The sequence below is a fragment of the Python bivittatus genome, unplaced genomic scaffold (assembly GCF_059951505.1).
Source record: "Python bivittatus isolate LINGU-HERP-01145 unplaced genomic scaffold, Pbiv_v1 ctg000610_np1212, whole genome shotgun sequence".
NCBI classification, from domain to species: Eukaryota; Metazoa; Chordata; class Lepidosauria; order Squamata; family Pythonidae; genus Python; species Python bivittatus.
In genome coordinates this window covers 9,148,873-9,175,956 of record NW_028277088.1, presented here as the reverse complement: position 1 = coordinate 9,175,956, position 27,084 = coordinate 9,148,873, and the positions used below count along the sequence as shown (strand labels likewise).

The 27,084-nt window shown below is 37.9% G+C and overlaps 1 protein-coding gene across 1 annotated transcript in view; it reads left to right on the top strand.

Moving 5' to 3' along the window:
* Positions 1-9,076: 9,076 nt before the first annotated feature.
* Positions 9,077-27,084, top strand: part of LOC112541205 (receptor-type tyrosine-protein phosphatase N2-like) — a 202,215-nt gene continuing 184,207 nt past the window's right edge. Inside the window, exons 1-2 of the mRNA XM_088150524.1 lie at positions 9,077-9,448; positions 26,857-26,943. Of these exons, the coding sequence (XP_088006650.1) occupies positions 9,105-9,448; positions 26,857-26,943 (431 nt within the window). The 5' untranslated portion in view covers positions 9,077-9,104. The remainder of the gene's footprint in view (positions 9,449-26,856; positions 26,944-27,084) is intronic.

The window sequence follows — 27,084 nt, the reverse complement described above, 5'->3', positions numbered from 1 at the left end:
TCAGAACGATTGCTATGTATGCAATAAATCTGCACTAAGTATTTTTTATGACTTTGGACAAAGATTGTTTAATAATAGCTGGAATACATACTTTGGGGGAGGGGTTAGGTTTTACATACAGATATCAGTCACTTCTAGTGAGAAGTTTATCTTGTTTATGTTCCTTTAATGGACTACATCCTAGTGAGTGCTCAGAGTGAGAGACAGCACATACAGACGGGAGATGTCTCCTCTATCTTGAGTTTATTTAATCAACTAGAAAGACCTGCTGTTTAGTAGATTCTGGTGTTGGGCCGTTGGCCATTCATTTTCTATTTCATTTCTTTCCCTTTATTTTTATTTTGCTTGAGATTGCAACTCTGCTTTGCCATATAGATTATAAGACTTGAGGGGTGGGGGGGTCTAGAGAGATAAGGCCTAATAGAAAAAAAGAAAAGAAAATGAGGTGAAATGGAATAGGACTGAAATGCCAAGGTTATTTTTCAGAACTTAGGTTTTTGCTGGATGGCTAACTGTGACATCAGTTGAACCAATGCTACAAACAAACAAAACCCATAAAGAAATACTAAAATTTTATTTTAATAAGCTTGTTTCTGACATATAAGTGTTTGAGGTAGTACTGTGAGCTTTTCGTAACTGATCCTATTTTCCAGCAAGCTTCTACTCTCAGAGTACTTTCTCACAGCCCCTGTCTTCATGTTTATTGGGTCCAGAAGGAGGAACGTTGTTGTTGGCTGTTCATGCTGGCTGAGATTTATGTAGTGGGCTTGAAAAAATCAGTTATGAGAGCTCAGCTTTGGGAACAGGTTTGTGTGGGGTTGATAATGTTACTAAAAATCAACCAGTCCAATTGCAACCTTGAGCATCCACTCGAAAGCAAATTGAGCAGTATAATTACGATATGTCTGAAGGGCAAATTGCTTAACTATATCAGTACTGACTATGATAATCTCATCAGGAAATGACTATTTTAGAATTCAACCTTAGAAACGATCTGAAGCAAGTTTATGACTTGTCTTCCTAATACACAGTCTTTTCTAGAATCTGAGAAATTAAATTTAAAATCACATGTCCAGGATGTGGAAGCCAAGGAGGGGGAAAAAGGGGGAGGAGGGGGAACCTAAGCAAAAATTGTAGTATATGAGGCACTATCCTCAAGACTGAGAAGGCATAATAATCAGGGCTGGATTTATCTTCAAAGTGGCTGTGATAGCATAATACATCCATAGTTAGCTTAACCCATGATTGGGATTCATATAATACATGGAGTTATAAATTAATTATACGTGCTACATTTGCACAGCATGTAGAACTGGTTTGGCTAGTTAGTCCTTTAAAACATTGTGTGAACACCATCTAAATATCCTGCTTCTCAGTTTTCCCCTATGTTTGAATTTGGGATAAATGTTTATTATTGTTTTAATAAGAATAAACCAGGACCTGAACCTACAACTTGATTTGTTTTGTTACTTAAATCATCCCCTAGTCTGATCCTCTAAAGAGCAATTAAAGGATGCAGCTGAGATTCATTTAGATTCAGTCATATAACAGGAAAACATAAATTATGATAAATCACCTTTCCTGTTTGTTTACGACTGATATGTCAGAACAAGATCTAACTAAAATTCTCATCTAGAAAGAACCTTTCAACCAAAGAAGCCACAAAGTCCAGCCTTAAATAATTAAATAAATACAATTTTGACATCATGAATGAAATTAAATTTCCACTGTTAAAAGGAAAAAATAGCCACAGTCATTTCCTGATATTAATGAAAATTAGATTTTAATAGCACAAACCCATTATTTTAGATTTAAACATGCATGGATATTAACATTTATTTCATCTTGATTATAAATCCACGTCTAAATAAGATTTTTAATAGATGGGGCAACTTTATTTATATATTTATTTCTTTGCTTGTTTTCATAGTGAATGGGTCAGTAAAGTCATGACTTGGCCAAAATGGGTGCAGTGGGATTTGGGGCCATTTCTTCCCTTTTAGAAGGGGTTGCATCTTTGTGCAACACTCTCTTAGTGTTTTGTCCTGAAGGATTCATAGAATAGTTAAGCAATCCAAAGCCAGAGGATTCAGTGCAGAGTCTTTGGACAAGAGTCATCACAGTCCAGCCCAAGGTTCAAGGGAAGTAGTTCTATATGTCAGGGTCTAGAGGTAAGGAAGTAAGGTGTTGCTAGGTCCAGCCAAATAACAGGGCATCCAGGAGGCCAGCAAAGCTTGGAGGCCAAACACAGAAGGTTCAAGAGCAGCCTGCTATAGAATTATCCCACATTTTCAGTGCCACCAGGCATAGATTCAAATATTGGAAGTTCCTGGGCTCCACTCAAATGCAACTGGTGCTGATCATAGATAGCTGGAAAAAGTGAGGCGCAATAATCCATTGACATAAAGTCTTAATATTTTAACCTTCAACGATCTGTTCAATGAGGATAGATATTCTACTGCTCGGATAGCAATTACTGTTATTCCTAATCAAAAGTTATGATACACTGTGTTAATTATTGCTGTTAATATGTGTTTATTATGTTACTTGGATTTTAACTTAGATCTATAGTTTTTAAAACAGTACAATATATTCACTTACTTAAAGCTAATTAATGAAACATTGAAAAAAATTACCATGCAGTATATATGTGTGTGTGTGCATGTGTGTGTGTGTACACACACATGCACGCACATGCACACACACATATGGAGCAATAATTTTCACAAAAGTTTCTGCAAAGCAGCCTAGCATTTTTTGGGGTCCTTACATAATAGTGGTGACACTCTTATGGGCTTGGTGGCTGAAACTCTATAACAGGATCAAGATCCAAGAGTACAGAATCAAGAATATGGTGCTTGGTTCTGACATCGATGTAGTTAGCCTGTCTCCCCAGGATTGACCCACCCAGTACCTCATCTGGCACTTGCAATTCTTCATTGTCTAGATGAAGAGTCATTGAAAAGGCAATGATGAGAACTTTTTTTGTTTGCTTGTTTCTCTAAGAAATTGTCAGTAGTTATGCTGCTATTGTGCAGTTTGCTATAGGTAGTCCTCAGGTTACAACCACTCATTCAGCAACCATTCAAAGTTACGACAGCATTGAATGAGTGGTACTTATGACTGGTCTTCGGAGTTCTGGCTGTCATAGCACCCTCACAGTCATGTGATTGCGATCTGGGCACTTGGCAACTGCTGCGCATTTACGAAGTTTGCAGTGTCCCACAGTCATGTGATCACCATTTTTAACCTTCCCTGCTGGCTTCCCACAAGCAAAGTCAATAGAAAAGCTGGCAGGGAAGGTTGCAAGTTGCACCCGTAAGTCACTCCCACTGCTTTTTCTCCCAGGGATCTTGTACTCTGTAGCACCCCCCCCCACACCCTCTAGCATGCGCCTGTCTGCACTCCATAGCACCAGCCCAAGCTCCCTAGCATCCGTCCGTGGCCCCCACTGGCCCACTCATGCTCCCTGGCACCCCTCCTGGGGCACCCATGCCCCCAACCGCGCTCCTTGCCTGGGACTCCTGCCTCTTCCTGCTTAACAACCTGCCCAGTCCTGGGATTACAATGGCAACCAGGACTGCCAGGATTGCCATCACTAACCAATGCAGTCACGTGATGTGCTTTATGACTGGATCACTTAGTGACAGACATTAGTTAATTAATTAGAATTAATTCATCTGGATGTTGTTCTTGTCTGGACTACCTCACAAGGCTGATATAGCACCTAATTAATCTAGACTGATCTTGAAAAGCAAAGCAGTATCCAACATGGTTACTCATATGCAAGATCACTAGGAAATGTGTAGGGTATAGACTAGACTGGAAAATTTAAAAAGAAATTCAGAAGAAGGCAGTGTCAAACCACTTCTGTGATGTTGCCAAGAAAACTGCGGAGACATCACCATGTAATCACTAGTAGTTGAATTTGATTTAAGGGAGATTATGCCCTATCTTAGATACCATCAATAACAGCACCTGTTTGGGATAACTCCATGAGGAGTTTCCATGGATAACTGTGTTATGGTTTCTAGTGATGACTGGAAAGAATGGGGATTTAAGCCCAAATTGTAGTAACTGAATAGTTGATAAATAATTTTTTCTGTTTTGCCTAAATTGTCAAAGCACTACTGCCTGGCTGGCTAGCTAATATAACTGGTATTTTAGTTGCCTTACTTTGGAGGCTTGAATGCCGGTTCTGGCTTTGGAGGTTGGTAAGCTGTTTTTCAAGCAAGTCTACGGAAAGTTGTCCCTGGAAATACTGTATTAAACAGTGGAACTTGGGGAATAGATACCTCTAGTTCATAATTAAAGGGACTCCATGGGACTGGAGTTCTTCCCGCTACTTTCCCCTCTAATAGCATCCTTTATTGACTGGGCTATATTGACAGGACTGTCCACATGGGACAGTGCCAGAAATGCAAGATGGATCATGACCATGCAATCAAAGCCACCATTTTGATTGTGTTGACCTCCCGTGTGAATACCTCTGTAATTGATTTGGGTAATTGAGAACTGAGGTTTGGTTTTTCTTTTATGGATATCCAATGCTAACAGTTCTGGCAAACTACATTCCCTTTTTTGTTTGTTTGTTTAACTAAAAACCTCATTGTTTAATATCATTTATGTTTCCTAGCTGTAATGCTATTTTGGAGTAGATTTTATTTTTTAGGTTTTGATCAGTGGGACAACTTAAAAAAGATCTCTGGGAAAAACTATCAGTTCATATTATGTATTATTTTCTTCCTTCAATCCTCAAGGCTGTTGATGTTATAGTTTATCATATATTTTTAATAATAAAAATAGAATGAATGGATTCATAGATGTTACCCAAGTTGGGATATATACTTTTGGCAGTTTTCTTTAGGATAAGAAATCTAGCATCCTGAGTTAACTAAGATCCTTTAATTACTTGGGATATTTTACTCAGGGCTTCAATAAGCTCCTCTTCTAAAGTATTATCTGTTCACAACAGCAGTTTCCACAATTATTCTGCATTAATAACATCAAGGGTGGTTGATTTCTATAGTCAAGATTTTTTGGGGGGAGTCTTTGAGTTAGTGTTAGTACTTGCAGTTTTCTTGGCAAGATTTTAGAAGTGGTTTGTCATTGTCTTCTTCCCAGGTCTGAGAAAGAGTGACTGGCCCAAGGTCGCCCAGCTGGTTTTGTGCTTAAGGTGGGACTAGAACTCACAGTCTTCCAGTTTAAAGCCTGTTGCCTTAACCATTACACCAAATCATAGTCAAGATTTAATACAGGGCAAATATTTTTGGCTTATTTGATTCGGCAAGGGTTGGTGTAGAGTGAAGAAATAAATGCCCATTTTTGTGCTAATTTTTACATGCAATAGTTTTGTTGCATTCAGGAATATTAGATAAATTGGTCTGCCTTGATTAATATATGAGCATATTTTACTACCAGTTCATTTCAGATCAATTGTTCCCGTGGGCATTGTTTGTCCAGTGAGACAAGTGATCTAATTACTGATATGTAAAGGAAGATAATCTTAAAAATTAATACAATTGGATCAATTCAGTAAGCATATTTGAATAAGGAAAAATATTTCCAAGGTTGTATTTAAGAATACAGATTAGCACTGAATAATACAGTAAGGATTCATAGAAAATTAAATATCTCCTATTGAGGACTACAGCTAAAGCAGCAATGCTTTGTTTCTCTTTTTCTTATATATAGTGTTAAACTTTTTATAAGTAATCAAACTTCCTCCCCTCCCCCTTTTCTTAAGAAATATTTATTCAAGATGTTCTGAGGGACCTGAAGAAACATCATGTGGATGTAGATAAGTTGAGCCCGCTGGAGTTGGACAAGATGGCTGATATAATTGCTGAAGCTATTCAAACTGTTGATACAACTGAAGAAAAGAGCAATGCCGCTGGGAAGGTTGAAGGGGAGAGAACTGAAACAGGAGTAGATGCAGCAGGAAAAAGCGATTATGAGATGGGATTAATGAATGAAGGTTTTCACATGCAAGGTACTATATTCCGCACGGTAGCTTTCCTTTATTTTAATTTTTTAAATAATCAGATTAAAATGCCTTGCAAAGTGCTACTAAGAGAAAAATTTTATCTGCTCTCCTGCTTTCTGTTTCCCTTGTGATTATACTGTGTTCAAGGATGGGGCAGGTAATTATCACTCACTTGTAATTTGATCCAGATAATCAGGTGAGCACAAATGCTGCTGTAACACTACTCATCCATAGACCATTTGTATCAACAAACCAAGGTTGCTAGGATTACGGTAATGTGAGGATTGGGTGATCTCATCCAGGGGGAAAATTTTTGGACAAAGAAAGTCTTAAGTGTCCTTCCTTCTTACCCACTGACTTTTTTAAGGAAGTTTCTGTAGAATTCAGTTTCAATCTGAACATGAACCACCGGTGATTAAAACTACCCTGGGAGTATTTGCAGTGGAAATTCAGAGGATGGGTGGAAGAAGAGCATAAGATAGGACTGCAGGAAAGACGTTAGATGTAGATATACCCCTTGAAACCAGTGTGGCATTTAAAATTAGTGATCATTCTCTGTTGTTTTACTGATAGTGACTAACTTGAGGTCTATTCATTTAACTCTATTTTGTTTTTTTAATCCATTCATTCGTGTCTGATTCTCAGAGACTCCCTAGACAAGTCCCTGAGTTTTCTTGGTAAGGCTCCTAGGGCTGAGAGAAAGTGACTGGCCCAAGGTCACCCAGCTGGCTTTGTGCCTAGGCGGGATTAGAACTCACCTTCTCCCGGTTTCTAGACTGATGCTTTAACCACTACACCGAACTGGCTCTCTAACTCTAATGTAAATGTAATTAAATCTGGAATTAGCTATTACGTATTCCTAGATATCCTCCAAATATATTGTCTAGTCTCAGTGTTAGAGAGAGGAAGCCCTTTGAAATCAATAGGACTTAGATAGTCATGATTAACAACCCCCGTTGATTTCAGTGGCTCTTATACGTTTGACTAAACATTAAATAGTTAAATTACCCAAATAATCTATCCATTAAACACAGAAAGGCAAATCTTTTTGAGAATGAATAATCTTCAAGTGTAAGAACAAATCCTGTCCTATAAGTCTGGTATATTCTTAACTTCAGGGCCTTCCTATCATTAATTAAGATTTATTACTTTGGCATATGCTGCTCCGTTTCTGAAGCAACTTACAGATAATAAAGCTTGCAGCATTACAGTTCATTGATACATGTGCTAGGAATCTAGATAGCATGTATATGTGTCTATCTCTCTATCAATCAGTCATGGTTGGTAACTATATATGAAGCAGACACAAGGTTCAAAGGATCTGTCATTAGTTTATTCTTAACTCATAGAAATGGATAAACATCTTTTACTATATTGCAAATTTTCCTGTTCCTGTCCTAGTTCATGCAATACAGTATTTTTCTACTTAATAATGTGGAGTCACTATAATTTAGAAGTAATTATTTCTATGTATGAAATAAAGGACATCAGAACACAAAAAGACCCATTTTCTTGAGAAATACCTGATTTATAAATCCACTGCAGTTCCTCATTTATTACTGTAAACATTTTTTCTGAGCTAGCAGGACAAGCTATTGATTTTTTTTCAGGCACTGATAAACAGAGGTAAATTCGTCAGCCTTGCTATTGAACTAATTAATATAATGCACTCTTACAGCACAGCTCCAATTGATCTTGCATTAGCAAGGTGTCCAAATGGAGTCGAAGTGACAAACTTGATCTATGTTTTTACTTTTGTCATTTAGCCACTACATCTTAATGTTTACTGTACAATAAAAACATCACAATGTACAGAAAACTAAAGCAATGTCTATGTTTTATGTCTCACAATAAATGTTTGCTTCCACAGATGAGGGAGCATGGAACATTGATGCCGAGGCTAAAAAAGAGGTAAGTTAACAACATAAATATCTACTTTTTTTTTCTCTTAACATACAGGGGAAATAAGATATTTTAAACATAATAAAAATGGTTCAGTTTGGTTAAAGATTCAGGGGGAACAATGCAATGCCAATGAGGGATGATTTTGGTGAATGTAAGTACACATAATTCTACTGATTTGTCACTACTGCAAGTACTCAACAGAACTAAAATATTAAAGTATTTAATATAGGCTGAAAGGTGTAACTTATGTCATTAATAATATTTTTAATTCAAATCATGTAAATCTGTTTAGGATTGTAGTGATTTAATCTAAATTGTTCCTATCCAGAATGATTTTCCCCTCTGACCAATGAAAACCCAAATGTAGAGCAGAAGATATCAAAATAATTTAGTTCTTAAATAGAATATTCAGACCCTAAAATAATGCTAATTAAAAGTCATCCTGAAATTGCTAGAATATACAGTATATTTGTGGGAAAATTTAGAGTTACCCAACTCGGATTAGATTATTTGGATGGAGGGCATTATTGGAAATATTCTGATAGCAATGGAGATGTATTTTGTATAGAAAAACAGTTTGTTCCCACAGCAGGTCTCCTGTGCTTCAAAATCCATAAAGTACACTTTGGGGTGTTTTTTCCTTCAGCACTGGAAAAAAAAAAGGTACGTCAGTAAGATCTGAAGGAAGGTGATGTGCCACAGCTGAATGTGGTTTTAACTGTGGTACATATGGCTAAAACCACTTTGCTTAAAATGTGGTTTTAAGGAAAGCGTTACTGCTATAAATTCTTCCAAACTATCACTTAATGTTTTAGGTTTTGCTGGTAAACAAAACTGAGTGTCCTCATGGAGACCCACAAAAGAAATATGTTTGAAAACACATGTCCCAAAATGTGTGGCCTCTTGAAAAATAAAATGAATACAATTTGAGTTGAGAGAAGTAGGAAAGATTTTTTTGTTCTTTAAGGCAACCTAAGAAATGTTAGAAGTTACACTTTCAGAATTCCAGAATTTTTCATCCTCAATAAATTGTCAACTACATAAAAAGTGCTAATGTAATTTATATAGCATGAGCTTTCTATAAACTCTGAACTGTAAAACTGAACTGATGAGTTACACATAAGCAGCTCTAATAAACTAGATGTATTTGTCATTTTGTTTATTATAGGAGGACCACTTAGGTTCAAAGGTACCAGATTTCCTAAGTAAGAATATGGTAACTGAAAATCTGCCTAGGGTGTATTTGTCCAAAGAATCCTTTAAAACAGAAATGAAGAAATCAGAGGATTTAGACCTTTCTTCTTCATCTGAAGAAGTCAAAGTTGGGTTTGAAAATGTGAAGAGTGAAACATTCTCAAGGGAACTGATAGCTGAAAAGAAAGCAGAATCTGAGCCCAACTCCAAGGAACTAACTGAACTTCATCACTGGATTAAGAATACTTGGCTTCAAGATGAAAGTGTGTATCAGGCAACTCAAGAAAAGATGGCAGAAGGCCTCAAGTTAGATGCAAAGTCTTCTAAAGAGGAAGAATATGGCTACATTGTGACAGAGAAAGAGTAAGTATGGCTATTAAAATTTTATTTACAAACTTCATTCCCCATTGCTGTCCATTGATGTTAGAAGTATTAATTATTCAGAATTTGATTTATATTGAATATTTGCACACTGCCTCTAAAACCAAGTTTTCCCAACAATATAGCTGAATCATACTTCCCTAATCTGATATCTTCGGGATGTGTTGGAGGGCAATTTCCAGAATTTTCATATATATGGCTTCTTTTGGGGGGAAAAAAATAGAATACTATTTTCTTGGTAACTGTCTCTCCCAGATTGCTTGCTAAAAAAGTAATAGTTTTCGTATTTCCTACATAAATGTAAATGGGTGGGGCACCTCATCAGAATGGATGACCACCCTATGCCTCACTACAAAGATGCTGTGAAGGAAACCTTATGCCACTGTGACATCCAGCCAAGGGAACTAGAAGCTGCAGCTGTGATGGAACCTGCTGGCAAACCCTGTGCTATGAAGCCTCCACTGGCCTTGAAGACAGGCGCTGCCAAAAATTGATAGAAAACTGTGAGTGGTGTCACAGAATGACAGTTACTACAACAATGGACTTCCAGTGCCCCCATTATGCTAGACTCTGCGCTTCCAGACTGGGACTGCAGAGCCACTTATGTCTCCACAGATGAACAGCACAATAGTGTGTCTTCTTCAAACCTGAAGGACTACCATATATGTAAATGTACAAAAGGAAGACAATTTGTCTACTTCACACATTGTCCTTTAATGGTCTAGTGACCTGCAGAGAAGTATTAATGGCTTGAAGGATTTGTGTTTTAAATATTAGACTTCACAGTACAAAACATGATAAATGTTATACATGATTTTTTTTCTCCCTAATTTATTACATTCGTATTTGAATTAGAACTTTTGCTCTGTATCTCTCCCTAAAATCAAGAATTTTTTTCAGAAGACTTTACAGAAGTCAGTGAGCTTTGGGGCTGAATCTTTTTGTCAAAGCTTTTCTTTTTTTAAGACTAAAACTTTTGTGCTCTGACTTTCATACACAGGTCTCACTATTGATCATTTATGCTTTAATCTTCCCCTTCCCATTTTTCTGCTTTTAAAGAAACAAATAAAGAACTATTCTGTGGAACTTGGATTTGTTCATTTACAGCATTTCAGTTCTCGTTTCTGTGCTTTATCCCATAGAGATCATCTGGTTATTATTACATGAAATTAAATGCTTAGGGGAAGTTTTGTTGTGAGAATATTAAACAGTGTGTGGAGAATGTAAGTATATGCTGAAAATCTCTAAAGCAAGCAAAGGGTTTTCCCCTTTCCAATTATAATTACAGAGCAGAAGTAGGGAAACACACATAAGTGGACCATTCTTTCCTGACATTTTCACATTTTGAAAGCTACATTGTTAAAAACAAAGTTTAAACACACATACACACACACACACAGAGCCTGATAACATCTTAACAATGATATTAAGAGTATAATTCCAGATAAGTATCTCTCTTTTTAATCTTGCTATTCCTCCTGAAACTCTACGTTGTAGTTTCTATGTCTTAGAATGTTATTAGCATGGTTGGTTATAATAAAGAAATGAAACTCTTCCAGCAGAAACCAGTCTTTTATTCACTAAAGGGGACTATACATATAGAGGTTAATAACTTGAAGTCTGTTTTACTTTGTGAGCTCAGATGTGACTGAAAAAATTGTACTCTGCAATATAGTTAAAATAATGTCAGTGTTTCATTCACTCTTGGGTTCTTAGTCATGATCCCAAAAGATGACTTCACTGTATAGCAAAGACCAGATATTTTAATTATGCCATGGAACTGAGGTAAATATTTTCCTTATGTGTCTCAAAGAAAAGATTTGTGGTGGTTTAAAGACCTGTCAAAATGGCAGCTTGTTAGTGGAAGAACGATAGGTCACTCCTGCTGTTTGTCAAGCAGCCTTTCAAATCCGTACAGCTTTGTGATCTATACTGATCCATATTAACTATTGGCACTAACCTTGGGGAAGAATTTAGCTGTAGTGTAGTTAATAGACAAAATCCTCCTCAATTCTGCTTCAGCAAAATGTTCTAGCAGATTATGCCTATAGTTAATCTCACAGTTTCTACTATGCCCTAATGGGGTAACTCTTAACTTCCAAAATTATAGGTTGGGTTCAGATTTTGACATAGTTAAAATAGAACCACTGTAATCAGTGAACAGTCATAACTGATTCCATTGATGTCAGTAGGTCTATTATAAGTTAGTCTTTAATTAAATGAGCACTAGGTTTGAATAGGAGTGAAATGACAAACCTGCCAAAATTGACTTGACATGGAGTCAAGTTGTGAATAAAGTGTGCTAGCAGCTGTCCTTTTCTGCACAAAAAAGAGTGTATATGTGGGATATACCATTTTAAGTATACATTAGGAAAAACTGCATACAAAAGTCCGTACCGTATAATAGGAAAGGTTGCAAAAGGCAGGGAATAACAACAATTTATTAAACTTGTATATTGTCCAACTCTCTACAACTCTGGGCAGCTTACAACAATCAAACTGAATGCAGATTGTTCAGGAATTTTTAAAAAATGACAGAGCCAGAAGAGACTGGGGTAAGGAAATGGGGAGAGAAGTTTGGGAGGAATGAAAGATGTACCTTTTCACGATGATGCAGATATAAAAATTACTGATGCTTGCAGCCATATTGATTTAACTGCATAGCTATAGTTTTCTAGCAAACTATAGAAACTTTTACTGGTGCTGTGGCATTTACTTACACACACTGTTGTTTTTTTATGGTTAACCAAATAAATGCTGGCTGTATTTACCAGTGGCAAAATAAATCCATACTTGAAATCACAAGCTCAAAGAAGCATTGCCCCAAGCTCAGCTCAGCAGGGGAATCCAGTTTGTCCTCTTTTATTCACTCAGTGCAGTGTTTCCCCACCAACTCCTCTCTCTGTTTCGTAAAGTGCTTTCCTCACAACTTCATGGTCAATGATGGCATTTGGGACATGAGGATGGATCCAGAGTATGGACAGGCAAATGAAAAGTACTGGCAACTTTCGAGGGGAAAGCCCTGATAAGAGACTAAAATGGGGGACAGCCTCAGGATCCATCCTGCCCCAGCCTGATCATAGCAGGTAGGCACATGATGTGGGGACATGAGCATAATCTGCCACATAATCTGCAGGTCTCTAACCAGTTATCTGGGATTAAATTTCACAGTAGGTAGGATAGCTGGCAATGTATGAAATTTGGATGTGGGCCCAGTGCTCTTCCAAAATATATGCTTACAGTAAACTTGTGCCCATATTTACCACTGTTTCTTCCTAAACATGCTGACTTGTGTCTTAATGTATCCCTGTGTCCCTTCGCCAATGCTGCCTTTAGCACTTTTGCAGAGCATGGAAGCAAAATTCAGGAATCAAACCACAAATGAGGAATGATAGTATGTAACTAACTATCACTCTCTGGGGGAGATGGGCGGCATATAAATTTAATGAATAAATAAAAATTAAATAAATAAATAAAATACCTAAATGTACAGAAAAAAGTGGGAGGGGTATCTCTCAGGAAAGCACGGAAGATGGTGGCTTCCCTTTATCCTCAGCAGATAGTTCTGAAGTGTTTTCTTAGGAAGCCCCCCAGAGTTAGGGGAAAATAAATGCAGATTTCCTCAGGTCTGCTGAATACATATATCTAATGGGTGGAGGGTGGTGTTCTTGCAGTTAGTTTCAAGGATGATGGGTGTGAATATTCTGTCTTTCACTATATCTCCTCCCTGGCTACCCACATTTCTATTCAATCCCAAGAGAAGCCATCAGGAAGGAAGTCCTCCAGAGGCCTTTTTCAGTAGGGGTAGGTACTATTGTCACTCTTAAATTGGGAGTCTTACCTTTCGGAAATGGTTGGATGAGTTATTCTTCCTCTCTAGAAATTTGGAAAAATTGTCCATTCCGTTTCCCTTCCCACAAATTTTCTGGAGGATTTGGAAAGGCCATCACTTCCAGCTTAATTTTTCAATACAACAAAGCTAAATTAGAAAACACAGAGATAAATGCAAAGAAAAAGATCTGTGGCAAACATACCGTGTTCTTTCCTTTTCAACTGTTTCAGAGATGTAGGCGGATCCTGTGTTTATTTGAAGTAAGACTACTCGAGTATTGCCTCTGTTAGTGTCACATTTCCATAATTGCTCTGGAGAGCTGATCTTCCTTCACTCCTCCATTCCTGTTACTTTTTTCCATGATATGTAATCTCCATTGACCTTCATAGTCTGACCACTGAAATTGATTTTTGCAAAGTGTCATCTGCTTTATAAATTGGTCTGGACTTGAATCTGTCTGAGTTAAAAGGTTTAAATTTCACACCTATTTGTGGTGGGGAAGGAGGAGAAGGAAGGTATGTGCATAACATGTGGCAAGCAGAGATTTGCTGCCCTGTCAAAACAGAGGTAAGCTTATGAATGTTCAGTAGCTAATAAAGCCTTAGAGGAAACAAAGCTGGAAAAAAATGGATTGGAGCCAGCTGAAGCTAAATTGCAAGGGTCTTAAAACCATTACTCCTAGCTTGTTTGAGATCGTAGGGAACAGAATTTGGGAAATGCTATCCCTGACACGATATGGCCCACCAAATACAAATCCTTTTTAAACAGGGCTTGCTGCATTCAGCATCTCCTTTGAATTTCAATTTAGCTGAAATTCAAGACACAAGGCTGAATCCAATGGGAAATCTTGTGCAGCTCTCAGAAATGTTAATATTTATTTATTTATGCAGCCAGAATAAAGAATCCTGGCATAAATGTGATAAATTCCTTTTATGCATCCTTTACATTACAATTGAGCCCTCACATGCTATTCACGTAAGCATTTAGACACACAACACAAGAACATAAGATAACCCACATTTATTGACTGGTTTATCTTTGCACTTGATTCTCCCTTTAGAGATCATGCATAGCTTTCCCAACAAAGTTCAACAATGGCTTTTAGTTGGCTGGTATTAATTTGAAAGCAATACTCATACAAACAAATATTGAATAAACTGACTGGACCCTTGAGGAACCCCAAGAAGTTAGTTCTTTCTAAATCTTAGGTCTGTTTTTGTTTTTGTTTTGCAAAACATCTCAGTGTTTCTGTCCTGTTTTTTTTTTTATAAGAGAAAAGTACATTGCTCTAAGAAGGGCAAAGTTTTATTATGGATCACAAACTGGTTTTTCGGTGATAAGAGACAGAATGATCATGTCTGTGTTACTACTTCTTGGAATATTAATAAGGGCCCAGTGAACAACCTCAGATGATGATGATGATGATATTATTATTATTATTATTATTATTATTATTATTATTATTATTATTAGAAATTCCAAATGGATGTAAATACATTGACCGATTGAGAAGCACAGTGACTGATGAACTCCAGCATAAAGGATTTCTGGAAGTCAGCTCTTACATTTGAAAACATTTGAACATTTGCTAACTTAAGCTTAGAGGTTTTAGGAAATGTTGAGGAAATATACTCTAACTTAGTTTCCTGCTTGGGTGTGTGGCAGAGGATCTTGTAGACAGTTGGAGAGCTGACTAGTGAGTAACAGAAAGCAAACAATTTCCAAAATGTAGAGAACTTGCTGAAATTTATTCTCCTCGGTCCCTTGAGCATTCAAGAATAGGGGTTGAAAACAAAAATGCTTTGGAGCCTCAGCAGTCCAAACTAAGAACTGAAAGTATCATTCAAAATAAAATGCCTATGAAAGGACATAAAGTCTTCTGGAGGAGCAGTTGGGAGCTTGCTCTCCTGCACTCTCAGCAACAGTCACTGTAATCTTTTCAGCCTCAGCAGTGAGCATATAAACAGCTCCTTACTTGCATAGTTTCTGGTTCCCTTCCTTCCCTCCTGATGAAGGTTTTGCAGCTGGAGGAACCAATTCTCTTCTCTGCCTGGGCTGAATTGAGTTGAGTCCAGGCAAGGCAGGGTAGAAAGATGGGGGAGTTTGCTTGTACTAGCCTGAAAAAAATAATCCAGCAAATGCTGACTCTGCAGGCTTCTCCTTGTTGTCTTCTGACAAATATCATTTCCTTCTTCTCCAACCTCTACCTGCTACTTCATCAGAGCAGCTTGTTTGCTCATCAGGCACTGAGTCTGCAGATATTCATGCTCTGCTGCCATGGTTTAATCAAAAGGAGGCTGGTGTTTTCCCTTCACCACAGCCTACCATTTTCTATATCAGTGTTTTTCAACCTCAGCAGCCTTAAGATGTATGGACTTCAAATCCCAGAATTCTCCCAGAACACTGGCTGGGGAATTCTGGGAGTTGAAGTCCACACATCTCAAAGTTGCTGAGGTTGAGAAACATTGTTCTATATCAAGCCACTGATGCATTTTCCTCTTAAGGTTTGCTATTATTGAGTTTGTAGTATTTCACAGGCATTGAAACAGTATAGAAAAATATAAAAACTTCTAAATTTCCTCTAAATCAGGACTGGGGAAAAAAACTCAACAGATTTCCAAAAGAGAATTCATGCCTAAAGAGTGGGTTCAATAATGGAAAGAAAATGACCTTGCCATAACTTCTTCTTTCCCTCTGGATTTTAAATTTTAAAAATAGAGAAAACTGATTGAAGACTTTGCTTGTTTCTTTTCTTTGATAGTAGAAATGCTTCACACATTTACAGCAATTTAAATTCTTTATCCAGAGGCTGCTTATCCCACGGCGCTTCATGGAATGATCATGTAACTATGTGTCCTTGCATAATTCCCTAATCATTCCATGAAGTGCTGCCAGAAATGCTACTTCTGGACAAAGAGGTTTTAAAGAAAAGAAATATGCAAGACCTCCCACCAGCTTAATTTTCTAAAAAGATAAAGCAGATTATTTGGGGGAAATCAAACACTAGCTTAATCCTATTGTTCCTATTTGTGTTTGTCCCAACCATTTATCTGTCAGGAGTGGAACACTCAAACAGTGTCCCAGCAAGCCTCAAGAGATCTGATGATAGTTTTAAAAAATAAGGTAGCGGGATGTGATTATCTCTCATAGTAGGTCTGTAATTATTATAGTGTTTGAGCCCTTCACAGTTTCTAATCCATTGCAAGGAGAATCTAATGAAAGAATGGGCTTCCAGATCAAAGGCCCCTCATTATTTTCCGCTAAAAGATCTTAGTGGAAGAATAAAGCTAACAGTATAAAATGTTCGTGAATGGTTCAAGCTATATTGGAAGAGAAACCTGACCTACAAATATATTCCAAGCCAACTTTTTACAAAGTCAAGATTTACTTTTTCACATATGATGCAGTTTGTTTATGGATTGCTTACCACAGTACAATTTGTGTGAAGCTTATAAATTAGTTGATAGTTGTCCTACTGGTGTATAATCCTCCAGACATGGTAATTTGAGTTGGAATAGTATTATAACTGCTTGGTTAAAAATTGTTTCACACTTTCATGTATAATTAGATAGGCTGAATTCAGGTAAAGCAGAACGGGCATAAAGTTCTGTGTCAGATCTATTTGAATGTTGGAGATTCTTTTCCCCCAGTTATAGAAAATCAGTTTCTTGTACTGAACTGACACAGGAAGACAATGTGCTACATTAGGGCGCTCTGGATTTCTTTTTAGGAAATTACTTGTGAAGAAGAAAAGCTAAAGCCGATTCATGATTTTTAGATGATGTGCAAAACGTTTCCTCTGAAGCGTGTGCTGTTCTTGCTGGACCCAAAACAGATCTGGCATGCACTAACAATCATGGCCATCTGTGTAACTGGGTAAGAAAGTCCCTCATCAAATGGAATGAGTTTGTTGGACAGATTTGACAAGTGTATTGGGAAATGCAGGAAAAATGCCATTCTCATCATTGTTTTCCCCTTTTGTCATAATTCAGTAGGTGTTATTCAGTATCTGGACAGTAATATTTGCCATATTTACAAAAATGCAGAAAGAGAAATCTCACTACCGTTACTACAGCATGTGACAAGATGTTCCATGTTTATTGGACTGTACTAATCCCCACACCCTCCCTTTTACCTTTGAAAACCCAATATTAATTCATTTTTTACACTGCAATAAGGATGGTTTTATATTGACTTTGGGAAAGGTATGAGAGAGCCATTAAGGGAGGGAGGGAGGAGTTGTTCAGGAGGGACTTGGAGAAGCGATTACACAGTCTAGAGATTAAAGCAGAAAGAAACTCAAAATAATCCTTGATTTTATTTAGTATAAGATGGGAGAGAGAGAAACTTGGACAGGCTTTCAAGATCCTGTTATTATACCTTACCATAATGAAGTAGCATTCCTAGAATCCCTGTGGTGTCTGTTTCTTGACTTGGCCTACCTTGAAGGGTGGACAGGTACAATCAGGATTTTAAAAGTAAGTTTAAAAGTGTAGAAGCAAGATTGGATGATTTTATGCACATTTACTTAGCTACTCTTCTAGAAAATGTGGAAGGCATAGAAATAAAGAAATTGGTTTGAAATATGCAGAGACACCAGATACAGCTTCCCTTTCAAATCAAATTGTTTCCTTCATGATGTGAGAATGCATCCTCAAACAAACTGGTCTTGCAAAATAAGACATCTCTTCTTCATTATATAAACAGTACCAGGAGTGTTCATTGTAAAAAAAAAGTCAAGGTGGAGGCCACGACTTAAGCCCTGCCCCTTTTTACAGGCATCATGATACATGTAAAAATGGGACAGGACTTTGATCATGCAGTCATAGCTGCTGTCTTAGCTTTTTTCACCCTCCTGCAGATGCTGCTGTGCACCACTTTATTCCATGTAGGGTGGACTGTAAAACAATGCCTCCATTGCACTGAAAAATAGATGACTTAATGGGTGAGGCTTCCATCCACTAAGTCCTATCCCCTAATGGTTACTAGCTCACTAGAGTAGGCAGGAGACGTGGCCATTAAATCAGGTCCAGTTCCCAATCCTTATTCTAATATAATTTCTATCCTGGCTTGTATTTTCAAACTGATTAAAGCTTCTAAATACGGAAAGGGTCTTGGTAGAGAAGGGGTAGTTCCTTGCAAGCATAATAGAGCAGGTCCTAACTTGATTCTTTCCATCATGACTGTTGTGCCTGAGGATCTGTTGCCTATTTCCTCAGGCTTTCTGATACTCTAATGACTTCAGCTCTGTTACCTCAGGACATGCTCTTTCTGAATGTCTGCTTCTTTCCCTCTGTTCCCTGACTATCTAACTACAAACTCCGTCCGTTGCTACCTACTTTATTTCATTTACCCTGCTGATTAGTGGCACAATCTCAGGATGCAGCAGTTGTCTAATTGGCTTTGTGGTTGGCCGGTTCATTGGCCTTCAGGGGCCACAGAGAAGCTAACCACCTGTTCTCTGAGCTTGGAGAGGGGAAGCAACTATTTCTGTTGCCTTTGAAGACTTGGTATAAATTGATATCAACAATACTTATCACTAACTCTATATTCAGTTCATATTGCATTGTGGATCTGACTTTGAACGTTGAGCCTTATGGCTCAATCTTCTGCCCTCATTTTGGACTCCCTTGATTTTTCCCATCCTGTTGTTTGATTTATTCTTTTGATTGTTTATCTTGCCCAGTGAAGAGTTTTGGAAGGCTTGAAAACTTACATAATCTTTTGTGTACTTTGGGTTGGTCTTAAATAAGAATTGTTTGGCCAAGGATTTTGTTTGTTTACACTCATGGACCCATATGGCGAACTGTTTCCCATGATAGGGGGGCTGAACTTGCTGCAAGCATTCAGCCTCCAACACGAGAGGCAGGAAAGCATATCGAGCACCCTCACTCAGCCTCTTGGTCCCTCCATGTGAATGGAGTTTGGACAATATGAAAATGGCTCATTCTATCTGTCCCCATTTGACTGATCAGAAACCAGGAATGGCTCATCAAACCAGAGGTACTGCAGCTTCTGTTGAGTTTCCCCTAGGACAGGGTTAGACCTTGGTGGAAATAAAGTTAGTATTCCGTTATAGAAATCATACATGTAGGGCTATTCTATCTGGGCTGCAAAAATCCTTATAACCACTAGATAGCACAAAAGAGATACAGAGAAGATACATTATTTGCTGCCATCTAGTGCTCATCCTGGTTTTTGCATCCCCATTAGGGCTGTTCTTCATACATAAATTTGTAGAATCTTTCCATTAGAAACAGCTTTTTAAGTCCTAATCTTCTGCTTAAATACAAGAATCTGCATTAAAGTACTGTATGCTGACAGCTGGCTGAGCTCAGGGATGTCCTCAGGGAGAAGGTAAAAAAATCATAATGGTGGCGACAATCATGCAATTGAAGCCCCACCCATTTTTATGTGTGTTGTGATGCATGTAAAAAAGGGGTCAGGCTTCAATTACATAACCGTGGCTGCCATCTTGACTTTTTTGACCCCCTACTCCCTAAGGAGACTCCTGGCCAACCAGCTTCTGTTTGTCTTGTGTAACAAGGGAAGTCGACCAGCTTACTTAATAATTAGTTCCACAGATAAATGTTTTTTCTGATGTTCAACTGGAATTCTGTATATGTGCAGAATCTCATATTTCTATTTCTTGTATTGTATGAGGTAGTCCAGAGTACATCTCTTCTGTCTCAGAATCATAAATATAATAATTGATTTTGAGTTATTTTATGTCAAACAACATTATTAAAATGATATACTATTTCTGACCTGGGTATATGTGTATAGCTAAACAAGTTGCAGATAATGTGGAATTAGCAAGCAGAGCCTGCAAACCTTCTCTTTTAGAATGTTTTAATACTGAAAACTTTATTTTAATCATGCGCAGAAGTATAAGAACTTTACTTTTGCCCATCCTTTCCTTTCATTACAAATATTAGAAAAAAACTATGTTTCACTTTGCATCTTTGTTTTTATTGTTTTAACTGGAGTAGATTAAATACATTAAAAAGGCAGGCAATTGGAGCTTTGTGACACTCTTAGTTTATTATAAATTGCTTGCTGGTCTTCACTGTTTTTATTGGAAATAAGCTTTGTTGGTGATAGAGAACATGTATTATAAGATAATGGAGTGGTACAAAGGAGTATTGTTCCTCTAAAGAAACACTGAATTACACAATTATGACCCCCCTGGGCAAAAAGAAAATTGTGCTTTAAGAAAATAGTCATTTAAGATTATTTTATGAAACCAGGTAAGACTGTTTTTAGACAGCACTGGCAACAGGCTTGGTTTTCTGGGATATTTTGTAGGGTTCCTCGTAGCTGATTGGCCATTTGTATTTTTGTTGTTATAATGGATACTTAGCCTGCCCCCAGCAAGTGCTCCAGCTGAGCTCCCTGTAGGTTGCCATGCTGCAGCTTTCAAGCACATCTTCATGCATTTGCTTGTTAGTGGTACTACAACAGGTTGGGGAATTATGAGTTGGATTGTGCCCCTTGTCTTCTTAGAGGACCACCGGTGGTCATGCTGATGGGTAAGTGCTGATGGTGCTATAAGGGACCTGGGATCTATGCTTCCAGTCAGTGCTCAGGCCCATTACAGTGTTTCTGGAAGAGGATGGGAGGTTTGGTCAATGCAGAGAGGGGCCACCATGGAAAGTCTCCATCAGACACCCAGATACTTGCAGCTAGACCTGGTTTTGTAGTGAACAGCAATATTCCTGTTGCATCACAAAATCAATACATGCATTCCATTTCACACCACCACCTCCCATTAAAAACAGAAATAATATTTAGTATCAGCCTTGCTGCTATGACAATTATTCATGTGAAAAATCAGTCAGTGTTTGTAATGAGATCCTGCTGTGTACAGTGAACACAGTGTTGGGATTAAAACAAGGTTCAAATCCTCACTTACCTCATAGTTTGCTCCAGGGCTAGCCTCCAGTTGTCAGGCTCACTTAGCCATAATGTTGATGTGAAGATAAAATAGGACCTTCTGCACATTTGGGTTTTTTTATTGGTGGTGCCTTAAGTGTAGGGAAGACTGCATTAAAATGTTTCAGATAAATTCAGAATAAAATATGCTGCCCTGAACTGCTTGGAGGAAGAAAAGGGAATGTACAACAAAAAAATAATACATGTGCTTGATTTGAGAAGGTAGCAAAAAGTTCTTTTTGGAAGGATATAAATGGCACTAAAACAGAAGTCTGTAACTAACACTTTGTGAGGCAAATAAACTAAGAATATATTGATACACTGTTGTGCTATATCATTTTTTGACACTAGTTAAATGGGCCTTTGCTCTCTTTCACCAACATAAATACACCATGTCTGGGTAGTTCAGCCCCCAAAGAATTCTACCCAGCCTCCTCTTTTGCTGCTTATAATGCTGAACTTAGAGGCTTGTTCATTCCACAAAACTTTTAATTGATTACCTGCTCTTTCCCCATTATTTTATTTCATGCTTTTAAAAAATAAATGGTTATAGGTAGAAATGACCCTTTGGCTCTTTCCAGGGTGATGGCTGGTATAATTTAAGTGTAGCACAGAAGAATTCTCCCAATTTCTCTGGGTAGAGAGGAAAGAGTGATTTTATTTGTAGAGTCATTGAAGATCCATTGCCTTCCTGTTTGTGGCCATGCTAAGAGGGAACAAATTTATCTTTGAGCCTCTCATTGTCTGCCAATTATTTGGTTATTCCACTCCCAGGAGCAGCATGGTCTTTTCCTTGTTTCTGGACCATGTCAGAGATACAGAGGGATAAAAACAGGGCTGAATTTGGAAGAAGCACAGATTAAATTTGCTTCTAGTCCTCCCTTAGGCACAGAAGACAGCTGGATGACCTTGGGCCAGTCCTTCCTTCTCAGCCCTACTCAGCGTCAGGCTTTGTGACAAGTTGACTGATAAACAAAAACCCTTGTTGTATCATGCATTGATAAGCTTCACTGTAAGAACTAGGCAAGCACAGAAATTTGGCAGAAACAGAGTGACAAATGACAGTGAAGCGTACAACGTGCATATTAGGTAGGACTTCTATCAAAGAGGATATTTGGGGGTTTTGTTTCTGTATGCTTTCTCAACCAACGTTGTTTCTGAGAGTTTGGGCATCAAAAGCAAGATTCTAATAGTTATCACCTTTATTTGTCATTTTTGCAGAGCCAAGAGTTGTGTTTCGTTGAGTGAATGTGTACTTGCATGTCATTAATTTGTACTTAACCTGTGTCCATAAGAGTAATTAAAGCTGGGGAAATGACAATGTTGACATTGTTCCTTTTTGTCTTCCGGAGCAGGTTTTCAACCTTGTTGGAAGTTAGCTCCAGAGGCTCTGAACCCCTTCCCACTCTTCCTTTGCAACTCATTTTAGCATTCCATTTTGATTTTATAGCCTACAGAAATATAGTTTTATGCGTACAAATGATAGCAAGGAAATGCCAACAACGTATTGTACAGCTTTTCCTGCACCTCTGGATAAATATAATACTGCAGTGTTTTGTTGTGTGTGAATGTGTATGTGTTTTTAAAAAAGCCTACTCTCATTTCTGACACCTGTCATCCCCACAGATTTGAACCACTGTCCTCAGGAGTGAAGGATCTAATTAACACACAAGCTCTGGTGTCACGACAATAGCTTGCTTTCACAGTGTCTTGAGAAGTACCATAGTTCTTTCAACTCACAGTTGAAGCCTTGAAACTCAAAGGTTGCTTTTTAAATGAGTAACACAGATACTGTATTTTCCCCTTGTGAAAATACTAAAATTCCTTTTTATTTTTTTTATGCATGGCAAAATAATTGAATTAGGTAAAGGGAAAGAATGTACATTTAAATTCTTGCCTGCAGAGAATCATATTTTTGTATAAAGCAGAATGTCCCTTGAGCTCTTTGGTAGGGAATGTATGATATTTGGAAGAAATCAAGAAGTTTTCTGTCTTAGCTGGAATCCAAATGAAGAATCTGTTATATAAATAGACATACCCCAAGGGACTATATATATTAAAGTGCTTTAAACTAAATATTAAGAGCAACACTTCTCTGCCTAATATGCAAGTTGTATACATCACTGTTGAGATAAAATTCATCTTACTCATAATAATAAATGGGTCAGTATTGGCATTGCAATAATTAAAAACAAGAGGCTGATTGGCTTGGCTGATTCATTTTTTCATGAGTCTCCATAGAGATCATTAAGAATGTTGATAATAATTCTATTTTTATTTATGTCTTTTTATTTAAATGCATAATGAAATTCTGAAATAACCCTTGACATATGTTGAGGTATTTCACTCTTGTGTCTAATTCCATATGCAGGTGGAAATAATACATGAAGTTTTAACTTTCTGGTCACTATATAATGTACAATTTATGAAGCTTCTTAAAGTCAAAACCAGCCTTCCAAAACCAGTATGCGCCAAATATTTTGGACATTTCCCATAATCTCCATCTAATGTAGAATCAGAGGATGTAAGGATAAGAATCTATTTTGGATATCATCTAATCCAATACAGAGCAGGAATCAACATTACTTAAGCTATCCAGCCTCTGCTTAACTACAGTGAAGGAGAATCTGTCACACCCCAAGGCAATCTGTTCCATTGCTGAACAGCTCTGACTATTAGGGCATAGCCATCCAAAATCTATTTCCTTATAATGTGAAGCCACTGTTTCTTGCTTTGTCTTTTGGAGCAATGCTGAACAAGTACATCCTACCTTCCATATGACAGCCCTTCAGATACTTGAAGAAATCTGTGATGTCTCCTTACGCTCTTCTCCAGACTAAACACACCAAATGCTTTCAACCATTCCTCATAGGTTTTTCCTTCCTTACCATCTTGGTTGCTGTCCTCTGGACATGCTCTAGTTCAGGGTTTCTCAACCTTGGCCACCTGAAGATGTGTGGACTTCAACTCCCAGAGTTCCCCAGCCAGCTATGCTGGCTGGGGAACTCTGGGAGTTGAAGTCCACACATCTTCAGGTGGCCAAGGTTGAGAAGTACTGCTCTTTTTCAGTGAATGCCCAGAACTGGATGGAGAATTCCAGGTGTGATCAAAGTACACTATGTCCACTATATTCCTGTGGTCACTTAAAATGGTCACTCTGTCAAAAAAAGAAATCATGACTTGTTCTTATTAAATCCATGCTGGCTTTTGCACAGCGATGTATTCTTTTCTAAATGTTCACAAATGACTGCTTAATAATCTGTTCCAGATTTTTGCTTAGAATCAAAGTCAAGCTGACCAGTTTGTAGCTACCTAGTTCCTCCTTTTTCCTCTTTTTAAAGACAGGAGCTATATTTGCCCTTCTCAGTCATCTAGTACCATGCCCCCTTCTCCATGATTTCTGTTGAGGAATTTAGCTCTGGCCTTCAGAAGGAAGTGGGAGAGACGAAGTGATTGCTCAACCTGGGTAAGAAGAAAGTGTGAGAAAGACACTCAGAACACCCTCATCCTGACCTTTTTTGTCATTAAAAATAGGACACTGAAGGCTTTGGGCAGGCTTTCAATATTTTGTTAATATCCTACAACAATAAAGTAGCTTTCCTGGAATCCCTGTGATGCCTGTTTCTTGAGATGGCCTACCTCAAAGGACTGACAAATTCTCAAAGATCCCAGAAAGAAACATCTGCAAGCTCCTTCAAGAATCTTGGATGCAATTAATCTGGTCCTGGAAATTAACACTTGAACATAGGAGTCAGATGCTGCCTATCTCTTTGTTTATCTTGAATTGCCACTCTTTTCTTGTGTCACTTAGGCCCATTTGGACACCATTCTCTTTGGGGGAAGAAACTCTGCCTTGCCCCTGTCATCTTCTCAAACAGTAGGTCTGCATTTTTTTTCTGACATAACTGAAAAAAACACTTTTGGTTGTTTTTGCTTTCCTTGGGAGCCCAGGTTTCTTCCGAAGTATAGTCTGATTCTTTTCCTGCAGATATTAGCTACCTACAGGTACACTTCCTTGAATGGGATGGAGAGAAGATGGCAACGGGGCAGCACCTCTCTACAGACACTTCCTTGATGATGATACCCATCTACCTTTTCCTATACATGTACATTCTAACTCTTAGCTCAGTTGAAAGCTCTTTATGCATCCCCAGTGGTTTCCTACGCTATCTCCCAATTCTTCTTCTCAATGAAAAGGAGTGCGATTGTATTTCCAGTATTTTATTTTTGAGATGTTCCCAATCCTTTCACTTGAGCATTTCTGCCCTAGTACTTCCCTAAGCTTATTGAAATCTGCTCCCCTAAAATTTGACTATGGTCCAATTTTCTTTTCTGTAGTATATTGAAACCCAGATTAACGTGGTCCCTTCCTCCCAAGGTTCTCACTGCTTTTATCTTTTTAGCCAGCTCTTCCCTATTGGTTAGGATCAGATCTAGGAGATCCAATCTCTTGTCTCTTCTTCAACGTTCTGAGAAATGAAACAGTCAGCAAGACCACTGAGGAATTTGGGGGACTTTCAGTCTTGGATGCATCAGTTTTCTACCAGATGTCCAGATAATTGAAATCTCCCACTATTACTAGGTCTCTTATCCCTGAAAGTTCTGTATCTGCTCCAGGAGATTTTTGCCCAGATCATCTGCCTGGCTTAGCAGTGTATAGTAATAATATTGCTATTTGCCCTACCTTGCACTTATCCAAGAACATGGCCAACACATCTCTGAGGTACAAGCCTGGAGGGGAAAAAAATCAATGTATCTTTCTTTGAGCTTAATTTCTCTCTCTTTTCTCCTTATTTAAACTACTGTCATTGCAAACATTGTTTTACAATATAACATGAGGATCCCTGGAGTGAAATGTGCGTGATGGGTGGAAAAGGACGTATTATTTCATACATGTATGTGTTTTGTATATGCTGTTTTTTTTATTGCTGGAATTGTGTAAATATTCTGTAATCCCATTTGATTTAAAATGTTGCAGACATATTGCAATCCCATTTTCCAGTTAAAAATAAAATAAAATATTCAGAAAGGTTTGAATACAAGGTCTTTGTATACCACACAGACACATGCCTCCTCCTCAATTACTGCCTGCAGGATAGTTCTTTATTATTATTATTATTATTCTTGAATTTATAACGTTTTTGTCATTTGCTGGGCAAGAATTCATTTAGCAACTAATGAATGGGGAGGCGGATTTTTCCTTGTCCATTTGATAGAGGCTTGCAATTTACTTCCATTGTTTGTCGCTAGCCTCATCTTGCCATTTTTCTCTTACATCGTTTTTTCCCTTTTCTTCTCTTTCTTTTTAAACTGCATTACATTTTTTATTGGGGACCAAGATGAACTGGTCCCTGCATCATTGGACCCATTACACTTCCTAACAATTCCATTTACACCTTATTGTTTGTCTTATTGCTGGAAAATTCAGGTGATTCATCATGCCCGAGAAAGCACCTGATCCCATTTCCCTTGATATCGCAATCACTATGTGACAGGAATACTGTAAGCATTGCCTTTCAACCTACCTAACAGGCGAAGGTGATAACTCTTTGGGGATTTTTAGCCTCTCATGTATTGATGAGTTCCATTTTTGTAATGCTGTTTTCTTGCTTCTTTTCAACAGCCCACTGAGTGAAGAAAAAGGTTTGGACTTAATAAAGGAAGTTGCCGGTCTTCTGAAGCTCCAGATGACAGCATTTGCTGATATCAAGTATGTGCACAAGAGTTGGAACCTTTCTGCTAATGTCTCCTTAAATTTCTAGCTGACATCAATACTGGAATTTGTCCTGTGATGTGACAGCCAAAAAACAAAACAAACCACAACCCCCTCAGTGATTCTATTGTCTTGAGA